Genomic DNA, 26826 nt, shown 5'->3' on the forward strand with positions numbered 1-26826 from the left:
CTGAAATCTCAGTTACGTCTGGGTTGAAAGTCCTCTAGGTAATGCACGATAAGAGCATAGGAGAAAACTGCCCTCTCTCTCACATCTTTCAAGATGTTTTCTTGAGTGGAAAATTGGTGGTCAGCAGCTGCTGGTGAAGTCCCTCTCTCCAGGCAGAGTTACCCCGGGCTACCTCAGGTGTGTGTAGAGATCTGAAGCCATGGAAAGTGAAGTTTCCGTCCACAGGGAGAAGCAAATAGATGGCAGTGGTGTTCCAGCGCCAGAGCCAGACTAGCAGATCATGAAGAAGCCTGGTAGCCTGCTGAAGAGCTGCAAGCTGGGGACCCTCTCCCTCAGTCCCACGTGAGACCATGTTATTTTGGCCTCTCCCTTTATGCATGGGAGGTTGTGCTATCCTAACTTTACTCCAGCTTTACCTGGAAACTGCTGCCAGCTTAATGTAATAAAATTTCTCTGTACTTAGAGGGGGTACAGTGCTGGTGGTGGCTTTTCCTTCCAGTAACATAGCAGTGTGCAGCCATTCTGGCCTGCTTTGTGATAGTGCTGCTTGACTTCAGGCCAACATGATATGGCAAATGCTGTCTGGATCATACATGGATTTTTTGAAAACAGCACGTGGGTCTCTCATGATCATTGCAAAAGGCAGTGTGAGGAAGTACCGGAGCAGGGAACTACACTGAGTGTTATAGTATAAAGCAAAGACATAAAAGGATCTGCCGGTCCTTACTGGAGTCTCACTGACATTTCTTTCCTGGCTCACATCTATCAGCTTTTCTGTCCGCATCTCATCATGGAATAATTTATTTTGTAAACAAAACAGAAAGATCAGAAGTATTAGACTATGTCATTGCCTTGAGTGAAGGCAAGTGCGTACAGTGACAGCTTCAGGCTGCTTGTGAGGGCAGTCCCTTTGGGGAAGACAGCTTGACAACTCTCTTGTCTGCTTCTTTGGTGTAGAATCAAGGGAATGTTGGTAAACAAAGGTTGCACAGCATTCAAAATAAAGATTTCAGCCTACAAAATAAAAGGGGCTAATTGAGGTCTCTCCTTTCCTCCTGGTACATGGGAAGGAGCTCAGCAACATCCTTAGCAATGCAGGAGCTGGGTCTCACCCTGTTCTCCATATCACTCTCTCTTTTGGGGTTTATACATGCAAAATTTTACATTGCCCCTTTCTGGAGTCAGATGAGAAACACCTAGGCCTATTACCACTGTCTGGCATTAAATTTGTGCAGGAATACACAAAACATCATTGCACAGAGCAGAAGAACTAAATTAATTCCTAAGCAAGGGATTAGAATTACTGCAAGGAAATGGAGAACGCTGAGACCTGAATACTTTTGCACAACTCTCATGCTGCAAAAGGGTCACTGTTCACTGAACTTTTCAGTGCAAGCAAGGATGGAAAATGCTGTGCACAATCAGCTAACTTGAAAGAAATTTTAGAAACAGAAAATGTGATAGTGTTTAGTTTTTTCCATACTCCAGTTTTACACACTCTTACATATTTAATACACAGCTTTCAATGTTGCCTTTTCTTGTACAGGATGCATTTTTCGAATTAGACCAAAGTACAAAACATGCCAGTCTTTATTATAGCAAAGATGTTTCACTCACGCAAAAGGTGCGAATAATTAAATCAAGGGTGACACGTGGGTGGTTTTAATACCAGTTCTACTCACACCTGTCACTTGCAGCAACCAGGCAAAAGTTTGCTGTGCATTGTTCTGTCACTTTTGAAATTAATGGGAAAACTCACATCAAGGAGCACCAGAACTCACCAGCTGTGGAAGGGTCCAGCACCTCTACCCTTTCTTTTGAGTTCAGGCAGGGAGATCAGCTATGTGCCTTTGATAACCGCTAGGCTGGTTGCAGCTGAAATATATTCTGATTCATGACCTGTATTCTGTCTGTTAAGATGACATCAGACTTTGTGACTTCTGTGACTGATCTTAGATCAGCCCCTTGCTAGGTTTGTGGCCTGCCAGAAACCTCCTGAGCCTGTAAATCCATGTTCCAGTGGCTCTGGTGCCTGAGGACCTTCCAAGCAAGGCAGGGCTGCCAAAGCGCGGAGCATCCTGGATGCCCACACTTGCTCACCCCAGAGAAGCCGTGAGTAACTTAGCCTAAACTAAGGGGAAGAGAAAGGCATCGAGAGAGCTAGCTTGTCTGGACAGAGAGAACAGGCCAGTCTGCACAGCTAGAAGGGACGTCCACAGATCAGAAATTCCCCACTCCCCAACCACTCTCACTGTTTATCTCCCAAAGGCTACTTCCATAAACAAAAATATGGGGGACCAGACCCTCTGCTGACAACTATTTGGGACAGCCATCAAAGCAACTGGTACCACATGAGAGCCTGGTCCATCACAGAGCCTGTCCAATAAGACTGCTGCAAACCCCATTTGACAGGTTTTGAAGACTTCATTTTGGTTTTCAGTTACTGAAGCTTGGGAGGCTTCTGTGGAGGAAGATGATTAAAACACTGCCAGTCCTGCCTGCATGAGGAGGTGAAGGACTGCTGTTCATCCCTGGGCTCTGTTTTAGCCATTACTTCTATACATCTCAAGAAGGAATAATAATGAAGAAGCCACCTGTATCATTCAGATAGCTGTGTTCATCAATTTGTTTTTTAAAAAGTGTAGACATGTAGGATTTTTTTTCTGTATTGGATCTTTGTTCAAGCCCCAGTTATGTCACCTTAAGGAGGCCATATTCCAGGAGAAATTTTATGAAGACAGTGATACGTTGAAAATGGAGACAGTAAGAGAACACAGGTATTTGCCCAGGCTCCCTTCATCCTCAGTTTTACATCATGACCAAGTGTCTCATCACTGCCAGAATCAGACCCCAAGCTAGTTTCTAAGTGAGTCCAGAGTAAGGTAGGCTGTGCTGAGTCACTTTTCTGATGGATGTGAGTCATGCAGGTTTTATCTCACCTCTCTAGGTCTTCCTCTCTGTTGTGGATCAGATCAGCATTTACTCTGGAGAGCAACCTTCAATCATGCTGTCCTGGTTTTATTTGGAATAATCTTTCTTCCTAGTAGCTGGAACAGTGCTGTGCTTTGGATTCAGTGTGGGATTTGGTATGAGAAGAATGCTGATAGCACACTGATGTTTTCAGTTGTTGCTGAGATTTCAAGGACTTGGAGAGTCCCCATGTCCTGCCCATGCACAGGTGCACAAGAAGCCGGGAGGGCACCGGTCCAGCCAGAGCACCGGACCTAAACTGGCCAATGAAATATTCCATATCATGTAGCATCGTGCTCAGTATATGAAGGAGCGGCAGCCGAGAAGGAGGGGTTCTCTCTCACTTCCAGGATTGCAACTGCAGGATATTGGTATTTCAGGATTGCTAGCTGGGATCAGGTTGGCTGTCAGTCAGCGAGTGGTGAGCAATTGCAATGTGCATTGCCCATTTATACTTTCTATTATTATTCTTTTATCTTATTAGAATTATTAAACTGTTTTTATCTCAACCTACAAGTCTCCCTTCACGCCTCCAACTCCCTCCTGCATCCCCTGGGCGGTGGGAGGGTGGGCAAGTGGCTGTGTGGTGTTCGGCTGCCGGCCGGGTTCAAACCACAACATTGCAAATGCAAGAAGCAGCTTGCTCTTTACTCCAGTAGGTGCAGGATCAGGCCTATGAAAATGTCGCTGTGCTGGAAAGCTGTTAGCACAGCACAAGGCTATGCCAGGCTCCCTCAGGCTTCCAGAGCTGTGAAATTCTGCAGGGTGCGACAGGGCGTCCCAGCTCTGGCAGAGGGACACCGCCACTCAAACTGCCCTTCTGCTGCTTTCTAAATCCTCAAAACATCTTTCAAGGACACCACATGTACATACACTTCACCTCTTTGGAAAGGAGACTGACTTGTGTCCATCACTTTGGGAAGAGATCTGTATTTCGGTGGTGCAGTGGGTGGGTGGAATACACAGGAGAAGCAGCCAGCTGGGGGCAGGCCTGGAGGCCTTGCTCCTCCTTAGGACCTGGACCTTGCCGAAGGATGGCCCCTCTTAAGCCCAAAGCTTTCTCCAAACTACCATTTTGCATTCTTTATTGCAGGTTTGAGGATTGTGACACCACAGAAGCAAAACATTCAGAAATCATTAAACTCCCTTTATCTAATTCTTTTTAAACAAATACACTTGGGATAAGTATCCTCTGGCTTCTAAGCTCTAAAATACATTTGGGCAATTTCCGATATTTTTGTCTCTAATCAGAAAATCAAAATGCTTATTTAAATTTTTTTCTTATAGAGTGACAGGGTTCCTGGGGCTGGGGACTCTGTAAGAGTGTAAAATATGAGAAATAACCAATCTAGTGACATATGTCCTCAGTTTTGGCCTGAGCAGAGAGGAAGTAGCAAGGCTTGCATGTGTCAGACAAGAGGAGGTTAGATTACATTTGGAAGCTTCTGTGGACATTGAATTACTGGAAGAGAAATAATTCTAGTGATTATTTATCAAAGAGAATCAGCAGGAATGGCAACTCAGACCTGAGGTGATAAAAAAAGACAAGACTGTGAAGAGATAACTTTTCTGTTCATTCTGTATCACATTTCAGCATTGAAAGTTATATAAAGCGTCAATAATTTTTTTAGCAGAAAACCTGACCAGCTCTGTTATTTATTTTATTATCTGTGTCACAAGGGAAAAATAGTCTATTTCAACAGTTTTTATATATTTGAGTTACGAAAAGTTACATGTAAAGTTGGTAGAAACATGTTTCAAACAGAACTATGGACATGATTCAATGGTTAACTTATTTCCTAAATGAATGAGAAAGGAAACAGGTTGCTGCAAGCTTCTACTCTCACTTCCTTATGAGAGAAGACATAGACGCTGTCCCAGAAAGAACAGGGCTGTTGTGCACACTCTTCTCTGGCAATCATGGGTAACTGGGTGGAGAATGAAGGACTTTCCATCTTCGTTGTCGTAAGTACAATTTTTATTGTGTTTGTGTCTAGTAAAAAGTTCTACTGAAAATTGTACTAAGCAGATCTCACTGTGCCAGTGAACGATGCATCTGATTATGCTGAAAGTAGGGCAGCAAGTGCAGTGAAATGCTTCAGGAGAATAATTTTTAAGGAGATCTCTCTGGTATCTCAGTTGCTGTAGGCTTCACTGTCAGCTGAGAAATGATCATATGTTAACTTTCATTTGCTTTGTTGGAAATATTTAAATATCTGGGGTTTTGGGATGCAGCAGTGACTTAAGGAAAACAATTAACATTACATCTCATTTAACTATGTGCACTGCAACAGAGAAATTAATTACAATAACCACCCTTTCTTGCACTTTTATAAACAAAAGTGAGTGTAACTGAAAGCACAGTGTCTTGATGGTATAAAATTTGTATTAGAGTCAGATGCCAGAATTTAGATCAGAGATTCATGAGTCCTTCATTAAGACAACTAGTATTTGAATTGAGTTTGCGTACAGCTTGCACAGAATGGCTGCAAAAGTAGGTTAAATTAATTCTGATCAAGATTTAAAAGTACTGAAAATCTCAGTATCATTTAAAAGTGCAGCAAAGTCGGGCAGTCCTTCTTGGAGAAAACTTAGACAGAAGTTAATATTCCAGTGTTTAATTTTTTTCACTTCGCAGTGTGATACAAGAGCTATAGGTATACAGTTTTACATATTTTTATCTATCTATCTATCTATCTATCTATCTATCTATCTATCTATCTATCTATCTATCTATCTATCTATCTATCTATCTATCTATCTGTCTATCTATCTATCTGTCTACCTATCCATCCATTCATCCATATATCCATATAAAACACCAAAATGTAATACCAGTTAAGGTATTGTTGCCAAGTGTGGTTAGTAGATGTAAATACTGAGAGAAAGAAAAAGAAGGCATAGAACTAAGACGTTTGTGGTGACTGAAATGTTAAATTCAAAAAGGCATTTCTGCTGCTATGAAAAATCAATATTTACATATTACATTGTAGATGTGTAGCTCTAGTTTAGGAACATAATCCTTGTGGCACTTCAGTGCTTTTAAAAGGAGTAACTGTTTGCTGTCACCTTCAGTGACTTGAGGAAGTTGAAACTGCCAAGAGGTGAATTCTGGCGTGTTTTTTTTTTTTTTTTTTTCCCACCAGATCTGAAATATTAAATGACTTAAGTGAGAAACCCTTATTTTGTTCAAATAAGGAATTTGGTTTTAGAGGCTCAAAACTTTAACAAGGTCAACTAATAGAGAAGGAAACTAGCAAAGTGACTGATAAAGAAACCAGATAAAAGGACAGTTCACTGGAAGCCTTACCAAAGTGTTCTGCATTGTCCTCTACAGCTTTACTGCATGCTGACTAGGTACAGGGTTGTCCGGTGCTTGATAGAAACAGGACAGCCACAGTTTCTATTGATGTACCTCAACAAAACAGAAACATGACAGCCTTAACCCCAGCCTATGCTGCCTCCGCCGGCCCTAGCTAAAGAGCATGGATGGCCGCTAACTCTGAAACTCAGTACAAGTTGCCAGAAGGTGTCACACTGTTTTTCAAAGGGTCCATGTTCAGCATGGGTCAACACCAAGAAAAACTGTGAGACTGTCAAGGATCATGCCAAACATCTTGGTCTTCTGGGCATGCTGTCAGATATGTTACGTACTCCCACTGTACATGGGAGTGGCACACTCTCACTTTAAATACATATCCTAAGCATTTAATCGTGAGATGGGCTTGGTTTTTTAATGAGGATTTGGGGATTTCCCATATACTGCCTGACCCTGATGGAAATCCCTTCATTTCCCTGTATTTATGCCACAAGGGTAACACATTTTCAAGATCTAAACTAATCCCAAGTTTTTTACAGTGTCATCTGGGTCAAAGAACTAGCAAAACGTATGTTAGGTATAAGTGAGGGAGTATAATGTCACAGTTTCTCTCATCCTTAATTTGTAACCAGAGGCTGGGTTTTCTCCCAGTTCTCAGACCTTCTCTCCTATGTTTTCATGCACCACCTAGTAAATCTACCTAGGCTGAGGGTACCTGAGATACAGATTGGTTTGACTGTGGGACATGAAATCAGTCAACCAGTTCCAGAAGGGCAAATTCTCAGATTCACTATGATCTCTTGGTCTGGATGGACTGGAAGCTGCTTTAGATAGCTTTGAGAAGGGCTAATAACTTCTCTTTCCCTAAAGAAACCTGCACTGGTTTTGTGCAATTTTGAGAGAACACTGCAGTACAGATACAAAGAATCCCAGTTTTGGGTAGTCCAACCACTACCAAAGTGCCTGTGTTGAATATTTCCTGCTGGCTTATTTCAGACCTTCAGAGCCTCCTACTCAGTTAGGTCCTACATGTTATTTAGGCCATCTATACTTAGATCTCAAGCTTCTTTGTCCTTTGGCACACCTTTTAAGTCTTCTCCATACATAGGTTAATATGTCTGAGAAACTGCCATTTGGAAGAGGCCTTAACCTTTAATGAGGTTTGGAGATTCAGCTAGACCCACAGACTCAGCAAAACACCTGTAAAGTGATGGTCTTTATATAATTTTGTCTAAACCCCTTAAGCTATGCAAAAGTTTCAGCTACCCAATGCTGTATTTTGGCTTATTGCCACTCTTGTACTCCTGTGTGCACACATCAGAGCCCATTTCCACAAAAAAAAATTCTGTCACCCCTGACGAACCCTTTATACCCTGCAGTATGCCTCTCTGTGCAAACAGGAGCATGATGAACTGACCATTGTCTGAACTCTGTAAATTCAGATGTATGATCTCTAACAACAAACTGGAAATCTTCCTGTTCGTTTCCCTTTCAGATTGTGTGGCTGGGGTTAAATGTCTTCCTCTTCTGGTGGTACTACCTTGTATATGATATTCCACCAAAATTCTTCTACACCAGAGTACTCCTTGGCGTAAGTACAAAACATGTGTTAACTCAGCAGAGACAGAGTACAGATCATTTTCCCCTAGTTTTATTTGATTTAAACAGTGGCTGGAGCAGCAGGTTCATGTAGGAGTTAAAAGTCATGTGCAAACAGGTAGCCAAATGCAAACAGATGCTCAGTGCTTCTGAATAGAAAGCTGGTACATAAAATAGAGAGATCCTATTCTAAAGATGTTTTCAGGTAACTATTATGCTTCTGGTAATTAAAGTGATATGAACTGTGGCTGCTTTATTAAGCAAAAGATGAATAAAATATCGCCATTGAACTATTGTACAATCATTTCCCCTTGCAATTATTTTTCATAGCATGAATAGTTTACAAAGCTATTAGCTCTGAAGAACAATCATCATTCACATAGTTATCAAGCATGTGAGTAGTAGCCAAGTAGTGAAGTGACCCTAGACCCCAGGCTATTCAATATAATCCAACTGGTTAATGCAGCATTATGCGTCCTACTACAAACTTATTTCCAAAACTACCAAGGGCCATGACCAATTGACAGACAAAGTTAATTTGTTCACATATTTTAAAAGCCTGATCACAGACATAAAAATCAGTCTAAGCTTCAAATTACAGAACACAGCACTTCATAAAAGGTTTGCAAAGCCATGGTTTAATTCAACAATGCATGAAATCCCATTTGCATACGGCTTCAGATCTATGGATCAAATTCCATCTTTTGCAATCCTGGTGCAGTTGCCTTTGAAGTCACAGAGCCCTATGCTTGCATAACTAAAGCTCAGCGTAATCCCAAATCAGCAATTGATTTGAAACCTGAAAGGGTCCCAATCAAGGCAAGGAGAGCAAACGGTTGTCTTTTCCTTTCCTTCATTGTGTTTGAATTAATATGGTCATTATTACCTCATTTCAAACAGTATTTGTTCAAAAATTGGAAATCATTCTGGGTGTGAAGAGCAACATTAAGGGAACATAGTCCTAAAAGATGAGGCAACAAATTTCCCTAGACTCTCTTTACTGGCAACAGAGAACATAAACCTACTTCCCTCATAAGCTGTCATTCTGTCTACCATAACCCCCCAGCCAACAGAAATTACAGCAGTGAGACTTTCTTTACAGCCTAGGACAGAAAACTCTACTAATGGCTTAGATTTGCATCTGTGCTGGGCCATTGATTGTCAGACATGACAGGGAGCTTTTTGTACAGCCATATTATTTCAAAACTGGAAATAGAAGGTGCCTGTCTGGAGGAATGTGTTCTGTCTGCATATGTGTCTCTGACTACTCTGAAATGTGAACATTGTTTATTAACTCTAGAGTTCACACTCCTGAAAAGTTGTGATATAATGCATAAATGAAATCTGTGCCCATCCATGTCCTGGATAATGTCTTAGGCAATGCATTTAATAACAGCATCTCTCCAATTACAGCATGCTTTGGCTCTGGCGAGGGCCCCTGCAGCTTGTCTGAATTTCAATTGCATGCTGATTCTGCTGCCAGTATGTCGAAACTTGCTCTCCTTCCTCAGAGGATCAAGTGCGGTAAGATGAAGAAATAATTTCAAAATTTATGAAAGATAATCACCCAAGCAGCCTTGCAAATATACGAAGCAACTTCGTCCAAGTTCCCCAAGTATACTGTACTTTGAGGATGTCCTCTTTTAAGAAGTAGATAAGCCTGCAGTTTTGCTATGAGCAAGACTGAGGTCTGTATGCCAATGGTGTACCTAGAGCTCTGTTGAGAGGTTTAGTCTTGAATTGGCCTCCTTTGAGTCTTCCCTTTTTCCTTGCCTCCTGGGCATCCTGCCACCCTGGATTCAAAGTCCTTTTGCCTGGTGGCAGCCGTAGGTGGAACTTACATACATTTGCCATGTTTGTCACCAATGCAACACCCATTTATAGCAGGAGACACTGGCCCGTGTCTTCTGTCTTTGCATGTTCAGTTCTTAAATTAAATGTTGTCTTCCACAGACTTTCAGAAAGGGACTGCTTTCATCTGGTTTATAAATTACATTCTTTCTTGTCTGAGATATGTTTCCATCTCAGGATGAAATAGTTCACAGGCCTTTTGACTGTTTCTAGCTCCCAAATGCAAATATTACATACAGCACCAAGGAACCACCACTAAGGAAAGAACAACTGATTCTATGTGACAGCTGGAGAGGCTTCCTATGATTGTACTGACTGTATCACCCTGCTGAAATCTAGATCTCTGGCTGTTACAGCAGAAATAATGCAGACAATGCATGCCATGTTGCAGTGGAAAAGCAGTATTCTCCTCAAGCTCATGAACTGTCCTTCCAAATATATAATGATTCCTCCTTTCTTTCTAAAGTCTTTAACATACACTTTGAACTTTTTAATATACACATGGTCAACAAAATCAGTTCACAGAAGCTGGTTTTCATCTGCAAATCTAGTATAAATTCCTTCACGCAAATGAGATATCGTGAAGGGGCTGAAAAAGCAGAGAAAAGGAGGAGGCAATAAAACAGATGCAGTGTTTCAAAGGTCCTTCATAAGGGAAGAGAGGGGGATACAAAATAATAAGAAAATAATCAGAGACAGCTCAGGCTGTACCTCCACCTAGTACATATATCATGACAATCAGTGTGGCTGAATAAATGAGATGTGTCTGCTACATTAAGCGCCTAAATTACATCTAGGAGTAAGGCCAGTGCCCTGGCCTTTTTAAGGCGTAATACTTAGTAATATATGTTGGAACTACACAGACCAGGCTTTCAGTCTTGTGCTATACCACTTCAGATTCTGGGATGCTACAAAAGCAGACAGCCATACCCCACTACGTATGTGAAAGGAAAAAGAATAGTAAGTAGAACTGTAGGGTTAAAGCTGTTCTCCCCCTGCCCTCAGAAAGATCAACCAGTATATGCCAAAATTCAGAGCTGACTCCCCAGGCTGCAGAAGTCAATAATGAACATAAATTTAGTAAGAATTGATGTTGCTATTGGATGAATGCAACTGGAAAATATTGATGAGCTCTTGATCATACAAGGCCATCATGAGGTCTGAAGTAGATTCCACAGGGGTCAGAGCTGAAAGCAGGTCGGGCAGTAAGGTCAAAGCAATGAAAGAACTGAAGACACTTTTGGAGGTGGTACTGGAAGGCTAAAAACTTATTCCAAGGAATCAGAGAACTGTATTTGAGCCAGAACTTCACGCTACTTGTCCTGAATTGCTCACCTCCTATCATCTATAGCTTGACTTTTCTAATCAGGATCCCGATAAAGCTGTCCCTTTTATCTCTGTGTTCAAGCTACAGAGTAAGCCCTTCTGCCTTGGGCACTGTGGTACAGTCTCACTCAGGCTACACCCATCTTGCAAGTGCGAACCGTGCAGAGAGCTACAGCTCCATTTCTGCTGCCTGCTATCTTGCTGATAGCGCTAGGCTGTATGAGGAAGCAAAGGGCTCTGAGGATGAGAAAGGAGGTGAGGGAAGGACATAAAATAGAACTGTTAGACAGTTGAAGATTGTTTAACTTCAGTTGTTGTTTGCCATAAAGTTATACCTCCAGAAGGAGGTAGTTTTATACCTTAAGTGAAATGTGCACAGCCCAGTGTGCCAGTGGTAGTGCCAGGACTGTGGTGGCCTTAGCATAGGGGTACAGCTGTTTATGCTTGTTCTTCTGTTGTCTCTAATTAGCTATGCTCTGCAAGTAACACCTGTGAGGATCTCTTAAGAAAAATCAGGATTTTAAAATGTCGCATAACTTACTGAAAGGGTAGTGACCTTTCCAACAGCAATGTCACGGGGGTTAAGGTGAGGGGAGAATTGTTCATACCCACTGTTCAGTAGGAATGTGCTGGAAACTCTTGCCCTTTACGTCCTGCCACCCAGAAATCATACACTACAAAGTTATTTGTTATTAATCGAAAGAACAACTGTATTGTCTTTACATGCCCTTTATTGCTGTATTCATTGCTGTGTTCATCACTTGTTAAAGAGACCCACTACTAAACCTAGCTACAGCATTTCACCATTGCTTGGCTTTATGCTTCTTAAACAGAAAGATCAAGGCAGTCAAGCAGAGTTGGCACTTCCTCACTATGCTACAGTTTACTCTACAGTCTTTTAAATTATGTCTCAAGATACATGATACAGACAAGGAAAAATTTCTCCTGGATGTTGTTACAGTCTACTGAAGTCATTGAAATAGCCCCAGTGTGTTAGAATTTGCCCTTTAATCAATGTGTCACAGCTAGAGAAAAACTGAAGGAGGGATGTTAATACTCATGGGACATTTAGAAATGGACTGGTATGGAAGACTAAGGCCACTTCTGGTGTATCTCTACTAAGTAAAGAACAAATCAGAAATTAATTTGTTCTGGTATTTCATCCTCGCTTCTTCTGTTTCACTCCTGGGTGGCCGGGATGATGAGCTTCACCCAATCAGCTGGGAAGATACTTTAGCTTACCCTGCCTTCTACAAAGTTAGTGTCTGGCAAACACTTGGGAGAATATTTTGGTCTCTTAATTTGTTGTGGAAAAATAGCTACATAGTTATTGTGTTTGTGTTACTTTGTATAGTGTTTTCTTCCCTTTGCCAGTCAGCAAAAGCAATATGCTTTCTGCTCTGAGGAGACATCAAATGCTAGCTTCACAGGAACCTGAAGTTATAGGAAAACTCCCACTGACCACAGCACAATTCTGATGGGGCCTCTTAGGAACCTGTCGTCGTTCTTAATGAAAATATCATTCTGTTTTCATTAACAACCAAGTTCTTCAGTTTGTATCAGCAGAAATTTTTAATTTCTGTTTCTATTTGGGTAGCTCAAACAACAAGTTGTAAGTGAATGCCAGGCAAGTACACCTAGCTTTTTGGAGAAGGAATCACTTCATATTACCGACCATAAGTGATTAGCACATTTGGGGTGAAAGCTCCCTGACACAGTTATACCCAAGATTTAAAGTTCATTTCTACAGCGTGAACCACTGTAGAATCCTGATGCCAGGAGGCAACTTGAGACTCTACCAAAACAGTCACCTGCCACAGCCAAGTGTGATCCCTCCTGTTCATAATGTGCAATTTAAATTTAACACAGATAAGATATATATTTTTGCCATAGTGGATGTTAAGCTTTTTTCTCATTATCAAATACTTTGTTTCAATGGGACATGTTAAAACATAATCTGTTATTACTGTATTCTGAAGTATGGAGGGAAATATTTTTGCCTATTTTTAGGAATTCTAAGTCTTTATCAGCAATGCCAATAATTGTTGTGCTCAGGGCCCCTGGTTTTTCCCTGCATTTAAATAAGTATGCAGAGACGTCACAAAGTCTTCAAATACTTTTTTCTTCAAACCCAAAGTGCTGCTCTACCCGTGTCAGACGACAGCTGGACAGGAATCTCACCTTTCACAAAATGGTGGCATGGATGATCGCCCTTCATACTGGTTGGTGCTCAGATGTTTCTTTGTTTATGTTTTCTCATGCATTTTACACAGTATCCAGCTGGGATTCAAATTCTTAAGGATATGGGCAGAAACGTGATTTCATTAACCTAAAGGAGTCAGCGTGTTCCAAGACTTAAATCATTTTCCAAATATTATTCTGCAATTGGCAGACAGCAAAATAACAATAAGAAAGATATCTTTCTCTTGAACTGTTAGTACCATTCATGGCACTGGTTAATAAAAGGTGTTTAGCAATGCCCCGAGAACCAGATACCCTGGGCTTAATTCTTGTTTAGACTGATTTCTTCACTGGAATGTCTGGAACAAATAATAGAAATTATGACAGAAAAGGGTATAAAAGTCTTGGACAGGCAATGGAGATGTTTTCATATTTTACCTCTCATTTTCCAAACTAAGGGGGTTTTATCTTCCCCCCCCCCCCCCCCCCATTAAATTTATTACTTTTAAATGCAGGTACCTTACAAATCATATATCCTAGAACAGTCTTTGTATCAGTAGATTACCTGAGCTGAGCAGGCTCCCTTCCTGAGATGTGGCTGAAAACTCACCACCACTTCATAGAAAAGGAGCAGTGTGATGCAGTTAGCGGAAGGCCGCAGAGGAGATCTGCAGCAGAGATGAGTTGTTCAGGAGTGCAAGATGTGTACCCGTCAGGCCCTGTTTTGAAAGTGAATAAGTATCCAGTGATACAAAAGGGGAAAAATTTTGAGAAGAGGTGTACAGCTTACCCTGCAATATTGTGTGGTAGAAATAGTGTGAAGCATCTCTGCCGTACGAGGTTTATGGGATGCATCCAGCTCAGCAAGAACATTAGTGATTTTTAGCAATACAGCAGAGCGAAGCAGCAGTAGCAGATGTGACACCAAAGACATCCAGATTAACTTCTTGGCTTGTGGACAGAATTCTTGGATGAGCCTGACAAATAATTTAAGCCATCCCATGCTTCGGTTTCCCAGACTGAAGGGTATTGCTCTTCCACCTGAACTGATGAAAACCTTTGTTGAACAAAGATGTGCTGGAAACTTCTTCCCTTTACTTCTTTCCTTCCCCCACTCAAAAAGATGTAAACTTCAGATGGTAAAGCTTTAACAGTAAAACATTTTGGTGAGGTGAAATTGTGATAAAGAGGGTGAAAGTGGCAAAGGTCTTAAACTGCAGTTGACAAATGTTACAAACGTAAATTCTTACCCCAAAACACTGAGTACTTTTCTTGTGCTTAACCCTGATTATTTCTTTCCTGTCACTCCAAGCTATTCACACCATCGCACACTTATTCAATGTGGAGTGGAGTGTGCAAGCCCGTGTCGAAGAGAAAGGAACTCTGGCAGCTGCACTTTCCAGTCTTGGTGATAACCCAAATGAAAGCTATGTCAACTTTTTTAGAAAAACTATTGGGGTAAGTGACAAAAGGGTGTGAAGAATCAGAATTACATTTGTTTAGTTGACCATATAAGACAATCTGAACAGAGTGCCTATTTCTGGTGTGCACTGTCTGGGTTTGGACCATCTTGCAGCAAAACTTTGCACAATTCATTCTCCTATATTTGCCAGTAATATTGTTGCTGAATTTTGGTAGTATAAACTTTTTCACCTCAGGAATTCAAACTAGTTTTAAAATATTACGTAAAAATAAATAACCTGTAAAGAAATCTGACCAAGGTAGATGTGGCATACAAAAAAGCACACAGAAATCAAGGCAAAAGTTTTGAACTTGGGCTCCTTAACTCTGGTTAAAAAAACCAACAAAGTAAGGAACTTCCCCATTCCTCAGAAGCACCAAGCATCCAACCTCTCTGGATGAGTTATGAGACCCACAGTTGCACAATGCTGCTGAAAAGGAGAGCTTTCATTTAGCTCCCTTAATATGGATGTAACAACAGAGCTGTGCAGAAGTGTTCACTTTCCCCAAGCCCATACTGCTGAGCAGTGGCAGAGTAAGAAACAATGTTTGATGTGCGAATGGGTGGAAAACCCTTTCTCTCTACTTCTACTTGCTTTAGCACACCTGCAGTGCAACAAAAATCGAGTGGGATTTTGGCATTGTTGGCATGCAAATTCATAGAGGGTGACTTAAGGACTTACAGCAAGGTAAAGGATTTGGCAAGTGAGACAGAGTGATGGTTCAGTTGGCTCTGCTTTGATGCAACCCCTTCCTTAGACTAACATGTGCAATTATTTCACAGAATCCTGTGGGGGGTCTATATGTGGCTTTCACGTACTTGGCTGGCCTTACTGGTGTTATCATCACGCTGGCCCTCATACTAATCATCACGTCATCCACCAAAACCATCCGAAGGTCATATTTTGAAGTATTTTGGTATACCCACCATCTCTTTGTCATCTTCTTTATTGGCCTTGTCATCCATGGTGCTGGGTGAGTATTTGCACTTATCACACAATACGTGATATCTACTGTAACTTAATTTAGAGCCCTGTACACATATAAGTATAGGGATTTAAATCACTAAGCAGCAGTTATTTTTGATGGTAATGATGGGCCAGTACAGACTCTGAGAGACAAGAGGCTCTCACTTGTACGTGCAACAAGCTGTTCACATGCACGAGGCTTTATGGGACTCTGGCATACTTAAGCTCACTGATACTCAACTTCGTCTGATATTTTAATGGGAAAGCTCTTTTCCAAGGTTCCTGTTTCTAACTATTAATTTATCTTTCTCTCCTGGAAGGAATTGTATCACATGCATGCACGTAAGGAGACTTCACCATAAAAATTATATAGACCCCAGGATTTTGTTGGCTAAATGAAAACTATTAAAAACACAGATTTATCTTTCAAACTTAGATTATCTTTTAATATCAGCAGTATTTCAGAATAGATATTTAGCAGCTCAAATATAAGCAACTAAGTTTTTGTACCTTTCAAATGCCAAACATCTTTTTCTACTATCGGTTCATTCCATACCTTCTGAAATAGCTGAAAAGCCTAATGAAATAATTTTAGAACTTAGGAAAATGATCTTTAGTTCCATTTTATAAAACCACAGAGCTGATGCATAAAGAAAAATAAAAGGTTAAAGCATTCGAGCTGTATTTCATAGTTCATCATTATACTATATTGTCCATTTTAAAGGAAATTGTAGGTGCACTAGAAAGTGTGCTTTAAAAATGCCCAGCAAAAACGACTATTCAAAACCACTTCCTCTCAGTCCAGCAGTGCCAGAAAAAAGACAGAAATGAGACTACAACGGGAAGAACAAAAATAGAAGGCAGATGAGAATCGCTACCAGCATATTTGTCCATTCCAACTTCCAAGACAAGGAGAAGGTTTCAGCAAAACCTGTTGAAGGAAAAGAACAAGTGGTTCATGTTTCCTTCAGCAAATATTGTGTAGTTACTGAAAAAAATATCCAACCTTGCCAGTAGTTACTACACAATGCTATCAGAAAGCAAGTGTTGCTCTTTCTAGAGGTCAGTGAAGAGCATATATTTCATAAAAGTTGACATTTTTTTACTTGGATGTTCAGTATACTTCCACCATTTTAATTGCACCGTACTAAAAAGACCAGAGTTTGGGCAGCAGCGCAGTTGAATGTGGTTGTCAGAGAAGTTCAGCTGTCCTTTGGAAGCAGATAAACACAGGAATATTATTATTTGTAGAGGGAAGGATGCTTTCTGGATGTGAAATCAGTGGCCTCACTTATTTGGTCTTAAAAGCAAGAATGACATTTTGAGTAGTACTAATATACTAAAAGATATTGGACAGGCTTTTTACATTCACGGAAGGCATCTTAGGTATGCAAAGATTGATGTTATGAAGTATGATCTGACAGTCTCAGAGTAACATGTTAGAGAGAGCCATAGATGTCAGTTTATCTCAGGAGACAGAAGGCTGTGTCATACATCCATATATATAAATGCATACATATATGTAGATACAGAAAACTGACGCAAAGATAATTAATGGAATCAAAGGGGCAGATTTTTGTCTGTTACAAGCTGTTACAGCATTTTTGTAGCGCTGTGCATGAGCTATGTGTGTCAGACAAATGTCCCACACTTTCCATCACAGTAAATGTAAAGAGGAGAGAGTACAGAGATGCAGATCACGCTGCTTTGGAAGCTAAAGTGAAACTTTCAGCTAAAAAAAGAAGTAATTATAAGGCTATGCTACTGAAAGCTTAATTACAGTACTGGAAAAGCATCGACACTGAGTAGCAAGGAAAAATAAGTCCTTTCCTTCTCTTGTACAGGGTATTGGCATTGTCAAACCTTGAATGGAGCACAGAGCAAGGCCAAAACCCTCAGTCCCGCTTTCCCTTGAGCAATGGGGTGCTTAAGCAAAGGGGCAGGAAATGGGCTCCTCCTGTTCCTGTAACTCATCCCAGAGGGCGGCTCAGCTGAACCCTTGTCATTAGTGGGGAAGTAAACTACAACTGGTGATGTTCCTGCAAATTGCAACTCGTGATGCTCCTGGGACAGTGTCATGCCTTCCCTTTATTCTTCAGGCAGGATGTTAATCAAAGCCTTCATGAAGAAGAGGTTCATTAGCAATATTTATGAGCAGTGCAATCTTCTAAATTTCAAGACTGTGCACAGGATTTCTAATAATCCTCTGATAGATCTGTCACTTAAAGCTAGGCATACATATGATTTAGATACCATGTTTTTTTGAAACATCAGAAATATAGTCTAGTTAACAGAAACTGAGCTAGAAAAGCAGAAAGAGAAGTCATGGGAAGAAGATGTCAAAAGAATCATATTGGCATAAAACTGAACAGCCTGATCAGAATCAGACCATTTCTAGGGCAAGTCAGCAGATCTGCATTTCTCTACTATAACCCTCATCCTACTAATCACCATCATTTTGGGGACTCTCAGACACACTCCTGAGGTTGTCAGAACTCCAGACAGAGGCAGAAAATAGTGTACAAGATCAGAATACAATTTTCCCCTTCAAAACTGAAACTGTTATTCAGAACTAGCTCTGCCAGTGGAAATACAGCTGAGCTGGAGCAGCCAGGCTTCTCTGTAGTAAAACAAACAACAGCTACAACAACAAACCCTAACCAAGCAAGAATATAGAGGCCAGATCATCAGCTGACATAAGCTGGTATAGCTGGCATAGCTGCTTTTCATCAGAAGAATCTGTGCTCATTCGCACCAACTGAACAGCTACTCCACAGCTTTAGAGGGAGAGGAAGGGTCAAAGGAAGAATATATGTTGGAAAGGACTCTCCAGGTTTCTCATATAAACAACAGAAATAATTTCTGTACTGGTCACTAGGAAATTGATTACCTTGCCCACTCCAGGTTTTATTTTTAGTGAAGAAAAAAAAAAAGTACAATAACTCTGAAAATAATGAAGCTTTCCTATCGTGACCACATCCTGAAAATGGTAATGGACATACTTCTAAGTTTCTCACTTAATCTTATAGTCAGCATTTCCCTCCACAAACTTTCCTGCCCATTTGTATCACTTTAATAGCAATTCTGTGGGCTGATTAGAGCAGTAACACTGTATCAAGGCTGTAGCACTACAGAAGTCCCTCAGCTCCACATAAATACAGTATATAAATAGAATAACAATAAGGGATAGATACCTTCATCTTTATTTCATTGTCCTAATGATTTTTATTTTTTTCCAGGCGTATTGTCCGGGGGCAGACAGCTGAGAGTCTGGCTGAACATGATCCAGAGATTTGCTACAAGAATTTTACTCACTGGGGGAAAAAGGGGGCTTGCTCAATCCCCCAGTTTTCAGGGAATCCTCCTATGGTAAGAACAGTTGTCTCGAGTGTAAATCCAATTTCAAATGTTTACAGTTTACTCTTTTTGTTAAATAACATATGCACTTGCTGTAGAAAAGCAACTATGTAACCCTCACACTCTTCAGTGGCAGCTTCCTTCACATAAAGCAATAGATTTCAACATAATGGATTATAAGCAGAAATGGACTACAGACAGACACACAACCCACTTCCAGTGTGCCGTAAAATGAGCACAATTAACAGGCAAAGCAAAAGAGCAAATCTTATCTGAGAATGGTTTACCGAAAATATATTTTGTGGCTTGAGGGGATTTCTATAAAGTGCTATAATCCACATAATAAGTAGTTTGACATTATTCATGAACTAATGATCATTAACAGAAAATTAATGTCTCTGGAAATGTGATATTGAAACTTCAGCTTTTATTGACTAATCAGGATGCTTGTTCGTTCACATTGCAGAATGATCTGTTAACAGAAACCACATCTTTTCCTGCAGTAATACAGACATGAGTCAATAACACATTCAGAGCTTTACTCCACATTTCACTTAGTTACATTATTTTTCAGACAGAGAAAAAATCACTCATAGGAAAACAGCTTGCTGTAGCTGTAGTAGCAACTAAAAAGCCAGATGCAACTCTCAACAGAGAAAGACATTCTCTCTCTGACCAGAAGTAATTTTGAATGTGTAATATCTCTTAAGGATTCCCTTCTCTGGTTGATAAAGAGCCTAGATTACTTGAATTTCACTTCTGCTCATAGCATTTCCAAGACTCAATTTAATTTAAGTTGCCATCTTCATCATCTGACTTCTCATTTTATTCTCTTTACAGACATGGAAGTGGGTAGTAGGTCCCATGTTTTTGTACCTGTGTGAGAGATTGGTGCGGTTTTGGAGGTCACAGCAGAAGGTTGTTATCACAAAGGTATGTGTTGATGCTATGCTTAACACCCAGCAAAACATTACCAATCTTTCCAAGTGGTGCAGCAAAGCCAGATGCTCCTACAGAACCGACAATGCTATCAGTGAAAAGAATGTTCTGGCTGCTATCATGATGCTAATCTCTAACACCTAAGTGTAGCCTGCCTCTAAAGAGGGCAAGAGGAGGAAGTTAGCTAAGGCACAGGACTGAATCCTAGCAAAGAGAAATTAATTTTCTCTGTATTGAGTGAAAAATTCCACAATGTAGAAATTCCGTACCCAGATATTCAGGAATTCTGATTTTTCAGCAGAAAAAAATGACTCCAGAAAAGGGAAGTTGGGAGGTGCCTATTTTGTGCAGCCGAAGCTAATGTTGAGCTTCCCTTCCCCATGTTGTGTTGCAGAGATATTAACACAGGTTCTGAAAGTCTGACAGCCAAATCAGCATGGCATGAAGCTCAAACATATCGAAACTACCCTGGCCTTTCCCAGTGAAATTTCCTCAGATGGCACTGTGCTGCATCTTGGGGACATACCCTGTTCAAATTGTAGCAGGGTTTGGGGAATGACATTAGATGTCTCTACTGTGCCCTGACACAATGCTGACATGTTGGAAGGCTCCTATTTACTAGTGTGCTTTTTGGTAATTTTACCAAAGTATATCTGAACTATTTCTACACCATATGATTATGGCGTCTGTTTAGTTCCCAGTTGGCAGAAAATTTCTTCCACAATCCTAAGCACTATTACTAATACTTACATTAATAGATACAGAAACTTGATTCTCCCTTCTGCAAATCTCTTCTGAAAAATGAAAATAACCTTGGCAAACAACTTTAGGATTAAAAAATCATAACGACAGAAATATTAGCTTTGCTTCTAGAATATTGCTTCTATTTCTTCGTGGCTAAAGATAGGCAGAATGCAAATGCCCATACTATAGGTCCCACCCAGCTATAACATGAAAACATCAGTTTCCAGTGGTACTCTCTATCCAACTTCCTATCTGTATGATGGCCCTATGGTTTTGGCCCTGTATATACCGTCAGATCCATTAACACTGTGCTCTGTGCCACTGTGTAAGGTGCATCTGGAATTGACACTGTGCATACATAGGTCTGGTGATGTGTTACAAGATGTGCCAGTCTGACCTGTCCCTTTTGGAGTGACTGCAAGCATGGTGTGAAAAAATACTTCAACCAAAAATTCAGTATCTTCTGAAGACTTTCATCTGGCTGTCAGGTGCTCTGTTCCTCACTCCCAGTTCTGCCAGGAACAAAGTTTCACCTGCTTTCCTTGCTCTCATAGCAGAGGATGATGTTAGTGATAGAAGGCGTAGACACATCCGGTGAATAGTGAAGACAGCCTTTTTCATTTCCCTTTTTTTCCCTTGTCTCTCTTGCTGTAGGTGGTCATTCATCCCTTCAAGACAATTGAACTCCAGATGATGAAGAAAGGCTTCAAGATGGAGGTCGGGCAATACATTTTTGTCAAATGTCCAGCAGTGTCTAAACTGGAATGGCATCCATTTACATTAACCTCTGCTCCAGAAGAGGATTACTTCAGCATTCACGTCCGTATCGTAGGTGACTGGACAGAGGGCTTGTTCAATGCCTGTGGATGTGATAAGCAAGAATTCCAGGAGGCATGGAAGTTGCCCAAGTACGTACAAAGAGTCTCCATAGTAAAGTCAACCAACACCTATGATGGTTTAAATTTTTCTCAACCAGTTTGTTGGCACCTGTGATACAATCTTTAGCTACTTCCATCACAGATGTGGGCCTTAGATGGTTCTTCACAGTTTTTTCTTATCAAACCCACCTCTCCTTTTGCTGACTAGCATTCAGCCCAAATGTGCATTGTAGCAGACAAACACCTTACCTCTTTCTTGTTATTTTAAATTGTGCTAATAAATATTCACTATTTATTTATTAAGTGTACTTTCCATTCCAGGATAGCTGTGGACGGCCCCTTTGGAACAGCAAGTGAGGACGTATTTAGTTATGAAACTGTTATGCTTGTTGGAGCTGGAATAGGGGTCACTCCCTTTGCATCTGTACTCAAGTCTGTCTGGTACAAATACTGCCATGATGCGACCAACCTAAAACTCAAGAAGGTACGTGTTCTTTTTTCTAGAACCCATGTAATTCTTCAAGGGCCAACAGCCCAAATCAAAACAGGCCCAGCAAAGGTGATCTGGCTCCAGACATGCATGAGTCCTACCAGAGGAGTCCAGTCACCTCCCAAGACTATCAGGCAGGGAAGCAGGAGAGTCAAAAGCAAAAACATAACAAAAGGAGAAATAGCCTACAAGCAAAGTCACACATGGAAACCCTGACTGTGGCCCTGGAGGTTTCCACTTGCAGTGGAGTTGTTCAATCTGCTTGAGAAACACAAAGTCCAAGGCAATAATACAGCCCATGCAAATATTGCATTCCTTCCCCAAGCACAGAGAGAGCAACTTTACGTCAGTGGAAGATCACTGCTACCATCTTCCTCTCCCCTCCTGCACCTGAAAACTCACTGTGCAGAGAGGTGTGGGGTCACACTCTGCAGTTATGGTCATATTCAGAGAACAGAACTGGTTTTGTTACCTGCTGTAATTCACCCTGCCTGACAGCAGACGGGGAGATAGAGTCTACCTTTAAATCATTAATTTATGTCCTGACAAACTGTTTTACAAGGATGTAAGTAGAGAAACATAATAAACTAAAAATGTAACCTGCTGGTGGAAGAGAAATAGATGTTTCCTTGTTTTGCAGATGCTTATTCTGTTTCGCAAACCCTCCCAGCATCAAAACTCTTGAATAGCTTTGATACCAGCCTTCCCACCTACTGAAGTGGTCAGGGCAATTTCTGCAACTCTGCTATCCTCATTCTGTCAGCAGACATAAAACTAGAAACCATCATAAGTGCCTATGTCCCCTGACAGCTCACTCTTGTCTCTTTCAGATTTATTTTTACTGGCTTTGCAGGGACACTCATGCCTTTGAATGGTTTGCTGACCTCTTGCAATCTCTGGAGGCTCAAATGCAGGAGAGGAATAATGCAGACTTTCTCAGCTATAACATCTACCTTACAGGCTGGGATGAATCTCAGGTAACAACATGGTGGAAAATACCGCTTCGATATTCACTGAAGTTGATGTTAGAAAGTCTGTTATGTTTTGATGAATGTTCAAATGCATGTCTTTATGCTGGGCCTCCATCTGGCTCTCAGAGGTTTTAAATGCAGGCAAGTATTATCCATCAGATGTTACATGGGATCGGATGCTAAATGTGCTCCCTGACTTCTTTTCTGGTTTACTCTGGGAAGCAGTCTTTCCTTATAGTACTAACTGCAGCTGACCGTGCAAGTTTCCCTAGGACAGCTAATACTGCTTAAAGCATAATTAATGTCATTTGAGACTGCAGAAATTAATGCACAAAGTCTGAGCAATGGCAGCATATTTGTTTCAGGACTCTCATGAGTTCTCTATCTGGTCCCACATATGTAGGTTGTTGTGAGGATAAAAAGGAGCAAGAAGCTCTTCCATGAGCCATTTGAGAATGTGTGATTGAGTCAGGAAAGGTGCTCACTCTCTTACTTTTAGTGATGTTTTATTTTACTTATATCTCACCATTGCAAAATTCATCATGTGGCTAAAGCATGGTAGCTCAGCTAAGCAGACAGGGAGGAGTAGGAGCAAGGTAGGAAGTTATCACACATGCCATGGAAAAAAAACAGGAAGGAAAGAAGAAAAGTCACACAATTTTTGCTTGGAGAGAAAGTTACCTGTAATTTGTTTCTCATATAACAGTGCTGCAGAACTCCACAAGACCTGAACTTATGATGCCCTTAACTACATCTCTTCCTGGCTTTACCTAGCTTAGCTAGTCTAGGCGAGGGAGGGTGGACAAGACCTCCTCATATGGATCAAATTTTCAAGAGATCAAGCTGGCAGAACTTCATTAACGTCAAGGGAGTTGTATTATTGTATCTGAAGGGAAAGTTTTGTTTTAATTTACATTTTTATTTTACAGCTCTTAGACTAAACTAGTTCATTGCAAAAGAAATGTAATTAATTGCTATGTTCAATGCTTCATAGCTTTAACTCTTGATACCATCCAATCTAGGGAGGAGATAGACATTGATAGTCAGGACTTTACCAGTCTTAGCTTTCCTTGCTAAACACCGTAAATTCCATATTCTCAGTTTGGAAATAATTCAGTGTGTATTGACATCATTATTTTTTTAACAGGATATAATGCTGCCGTATCTAACTCTGTCTTCATCCTGTCCTTTGTGTTTCGTTTCCCACAGGCCACTCACTTTGTAGTGCATCATGAAGAAGAGAAAGATGTGATTACAGGCCTTAAACAGAAAACCTTGTATGGAAGACCTAACTGGGAAAATGAGTTCAAAACTATTGCGGGGCAGCACCCTGGGTAAGCCTGTACAAACTGATAGTGTCTATAGACTTCCTCTATCTAAATGCCATAATAGCACAATCTTGTTCCTTTGGCTGATAAATTTAAGGAGCATTTTTTTTCTAACAATCTCCAGGTATCTTCTATTCTTGTTTCAGCCACAGATTTGACCAAATTGTTTTAACGTACAATTTTAATTAAAAAAAAAAAAAATCATCTCTTTTTGGTGAGGAACTCCATGGAGTATCTAATTACTAGCAGAAGTTTTAGAAAAAACATACTCCATTATTCCAGCTGAAGTAGATAGGAATATCAGATTTTGTCTAAATACCTCCAGAAATACTTTCTACCTCAAAAAACAAAATCTGAATATGGATGACATTTAGCTGAGCACCCAAAATTACTAGGAAAAAAGCCAGAGCAGTTCATTTCAAGAATTTGTGCCATAAGCTCTTTGAAGCTCCATTTCTTTGATTCCACTGCAGTAAATAAACCTGTCTTCACCAACTTCTGCTGAGCTGAGATTTAGCCCACCATTTGTTTTAGAAGCAGCAGTAAGCAGCAGTAAGCAGTAAGCAGCAGTGCCTTGCAAATTTTAAGGGATTTTAAGTTTTAAAGGATAGATATCCGGTTCCTATTTAGTTCCTGTAATTGAGGAAAAAAACATTGCACCTACAGAACATAAGATCGATTTACATGAAGAACATATAGCTGCTCCATATCTAGTTCTTGACCATATTTTCGTTTTCTTAACAGCTCCCGAATAGGTGTTTTTCTCTGTGGACCTGAAGGCCTAGCTGACACACTCAACAAGCAGAGCATCAGCAACTCAGAAGCTGACCCGCGAGGAGTACATTTCATTTTTAACAAGGAAAATTTCTAACTCCCAAGCATCAGGAGTCATTCAATACAAAGTCTAAAGACTGGATCTCTTTTTCTATTTGGAGTCTGGGAAGGACAGCCCAGTTTCTGATCTCAGCTACACTAACGCAAATCCCTTTGCTTCTTTGGAAATATTTTAGTGCTGTGGTAAAGAGGCAAGATTTACCTTAGGAAAGTTTGCACTGCCCTCACGTGCTGGCAATTTAGTAGAAATCTATTTTCTTTGTCTGTGTGAGGGGATTTCCCCTCAGTTAACTGTCTTTATCCTCCTATTATTCATAATGACTGCTGAAGGGTCTAAGCAGACATATAGCTTTTGGGAGCCAATTCACACTGATAAAGCTTAATGCTATTAAACGATAAAGAGTTCTAGCATAATGCTTGCTATTAGGAGACTGCTTATCCTGGCTGCAGCCAGTCTCTGGAATGAGGGGGCGTTGGGGAAGGGTGACAGGGAAAGATTGTTCTTTACAAGAGGAAATCTCCTTTGCGCACCAGCGTCTTTCAAGCTTCTGAATACAAGCCCAAACGTCTTGTCCAAGAGATAACCCAGGCTGCTGAAGAGCAGGTGCTCCACTTCAGGAGAATGGAGAACTGGGAAGGAACCACCTGGATTTCTGAGTGCCACCCCCACCCCAGCTGCGGGGGATGACGAGGGTGGAGTCAAAACAAGTCCCACACCTGGCATGCAAGCCACGCTTGGCTGCCTCAAACACTCTCAGTTTCACATCTTCAAATTCACAGTGCGGGGACCCAAACAAGAAGAGGTTTTGTGTTTTCAAGACTGCCATTTCTGATTTTCAAGGCTGAAAAAACTTGTTGCTAAATGATTTAATGGGTATTTTCTGAAGCATTTTTAAATGCATACAGTGCTTTTGGCCCTATTGTTCAGCTGTTCCTCTTTGATGGTGAAACATGTTTGAGAAAGCAATGATCATGTGAGCAATAGCTGGGATAGCTACAAATAAAGTTTCTGATGTGTACAAGACACCCATACACAGCACAGCACTTCTGTATGTACACTACAGGTAAAAAGTTCTTAAAAATAAAAAGGAACTGAAATTTTTAATACCAGCAGAGAGAAAACAAAAACAACAAGAACAAAAAAGGCATTAAAACCAGCAGCACAGAAAATTTAAAAAACAAGTGCAAAAAGCCTTGAAAAAGCCACAGTTTAGTACACCATGGGTCTCCTGTTCAGCCCAGTCACCTGCTTCATGACTTCTAAACTCTACAGCCAAGCCCTGCAATAGCTCCTACACAGCAGAAGACCTTGCTGACAGATTCTTACAGTCACAGAAAAAAGCGGTGGTCTGCAATTTCAGACAAGTTTGTGGAGCCATCTGGTTGCATGTAGCATATTTTACATCTCAACTTGCTAGACAGGATGTGTTCTCCCTTCACACCATTTTTAAATGCTATCCAAGCACTTCATGATACTTCAGAAGGACAGCTTACCAGTTCCTATTTATTAGCATCAGTTTCTGGCAAATGCTGGCAAAGATCAGTTTCTGGAAAAGCTGGGGAATTTTTCAGTTATTTTCCTCAGAAGGGCCATATCTAAATCCACATAA

At 40.7% G+C, this 26826-nt stretch overlaps 1 protein-coding gene across 1 annotated transcript; it reads left to right on the top strand.

The window, feature by feature from the left end:
- Window positions 1–4699: 4699 nt before the first annotated feature.
- LOC104369030 (cytochrome b-245 heavy chain) lies at window positions 4700–26242 on the top strand. Its single transcript, XM_009976460.3, has 13 exons — window positions 4700–4935; window positions 7785–7880; window positions 9302–9412; window positions 13203–13287; window positions 14559–14704; window positions 15492–15682; window positions 18915–19044; window positions 19873–19965; window positions 21370–21623; window positions 21915–22077; window positions 22914–23060; window positions 24264–24388; window positions 25127–26242. Exons 1-13 carry the CDS (start codon window positions 4891–4893, stop codon window positions 25251–25253), a joined length of 1713 nt encoding a protein of 570 aa, XP_009974762.1. The 5' UTR covers window positions 4700–4890; the 3' UTR covers window positions 25254–26242.
- Window positions 26243–26826: the final 584 nt, after the last annotated feature.

The sequence above is a fragment of the Tyto alba genome, unplaced genomic scaffold (genome assembly GCF_018691265.1).
Source record: "Tyto alba isolate M040663 unplaced genomic scaffold, T.alba_DEE_v4.0 Super-Scaffold_14, whole genome shotgun sequence".
Lineage (NCBI taxonomy): Eukaryota > Metazoa > Chordata > Aves > Strigiformes > Tytonidae > Tyto > Tyto alba.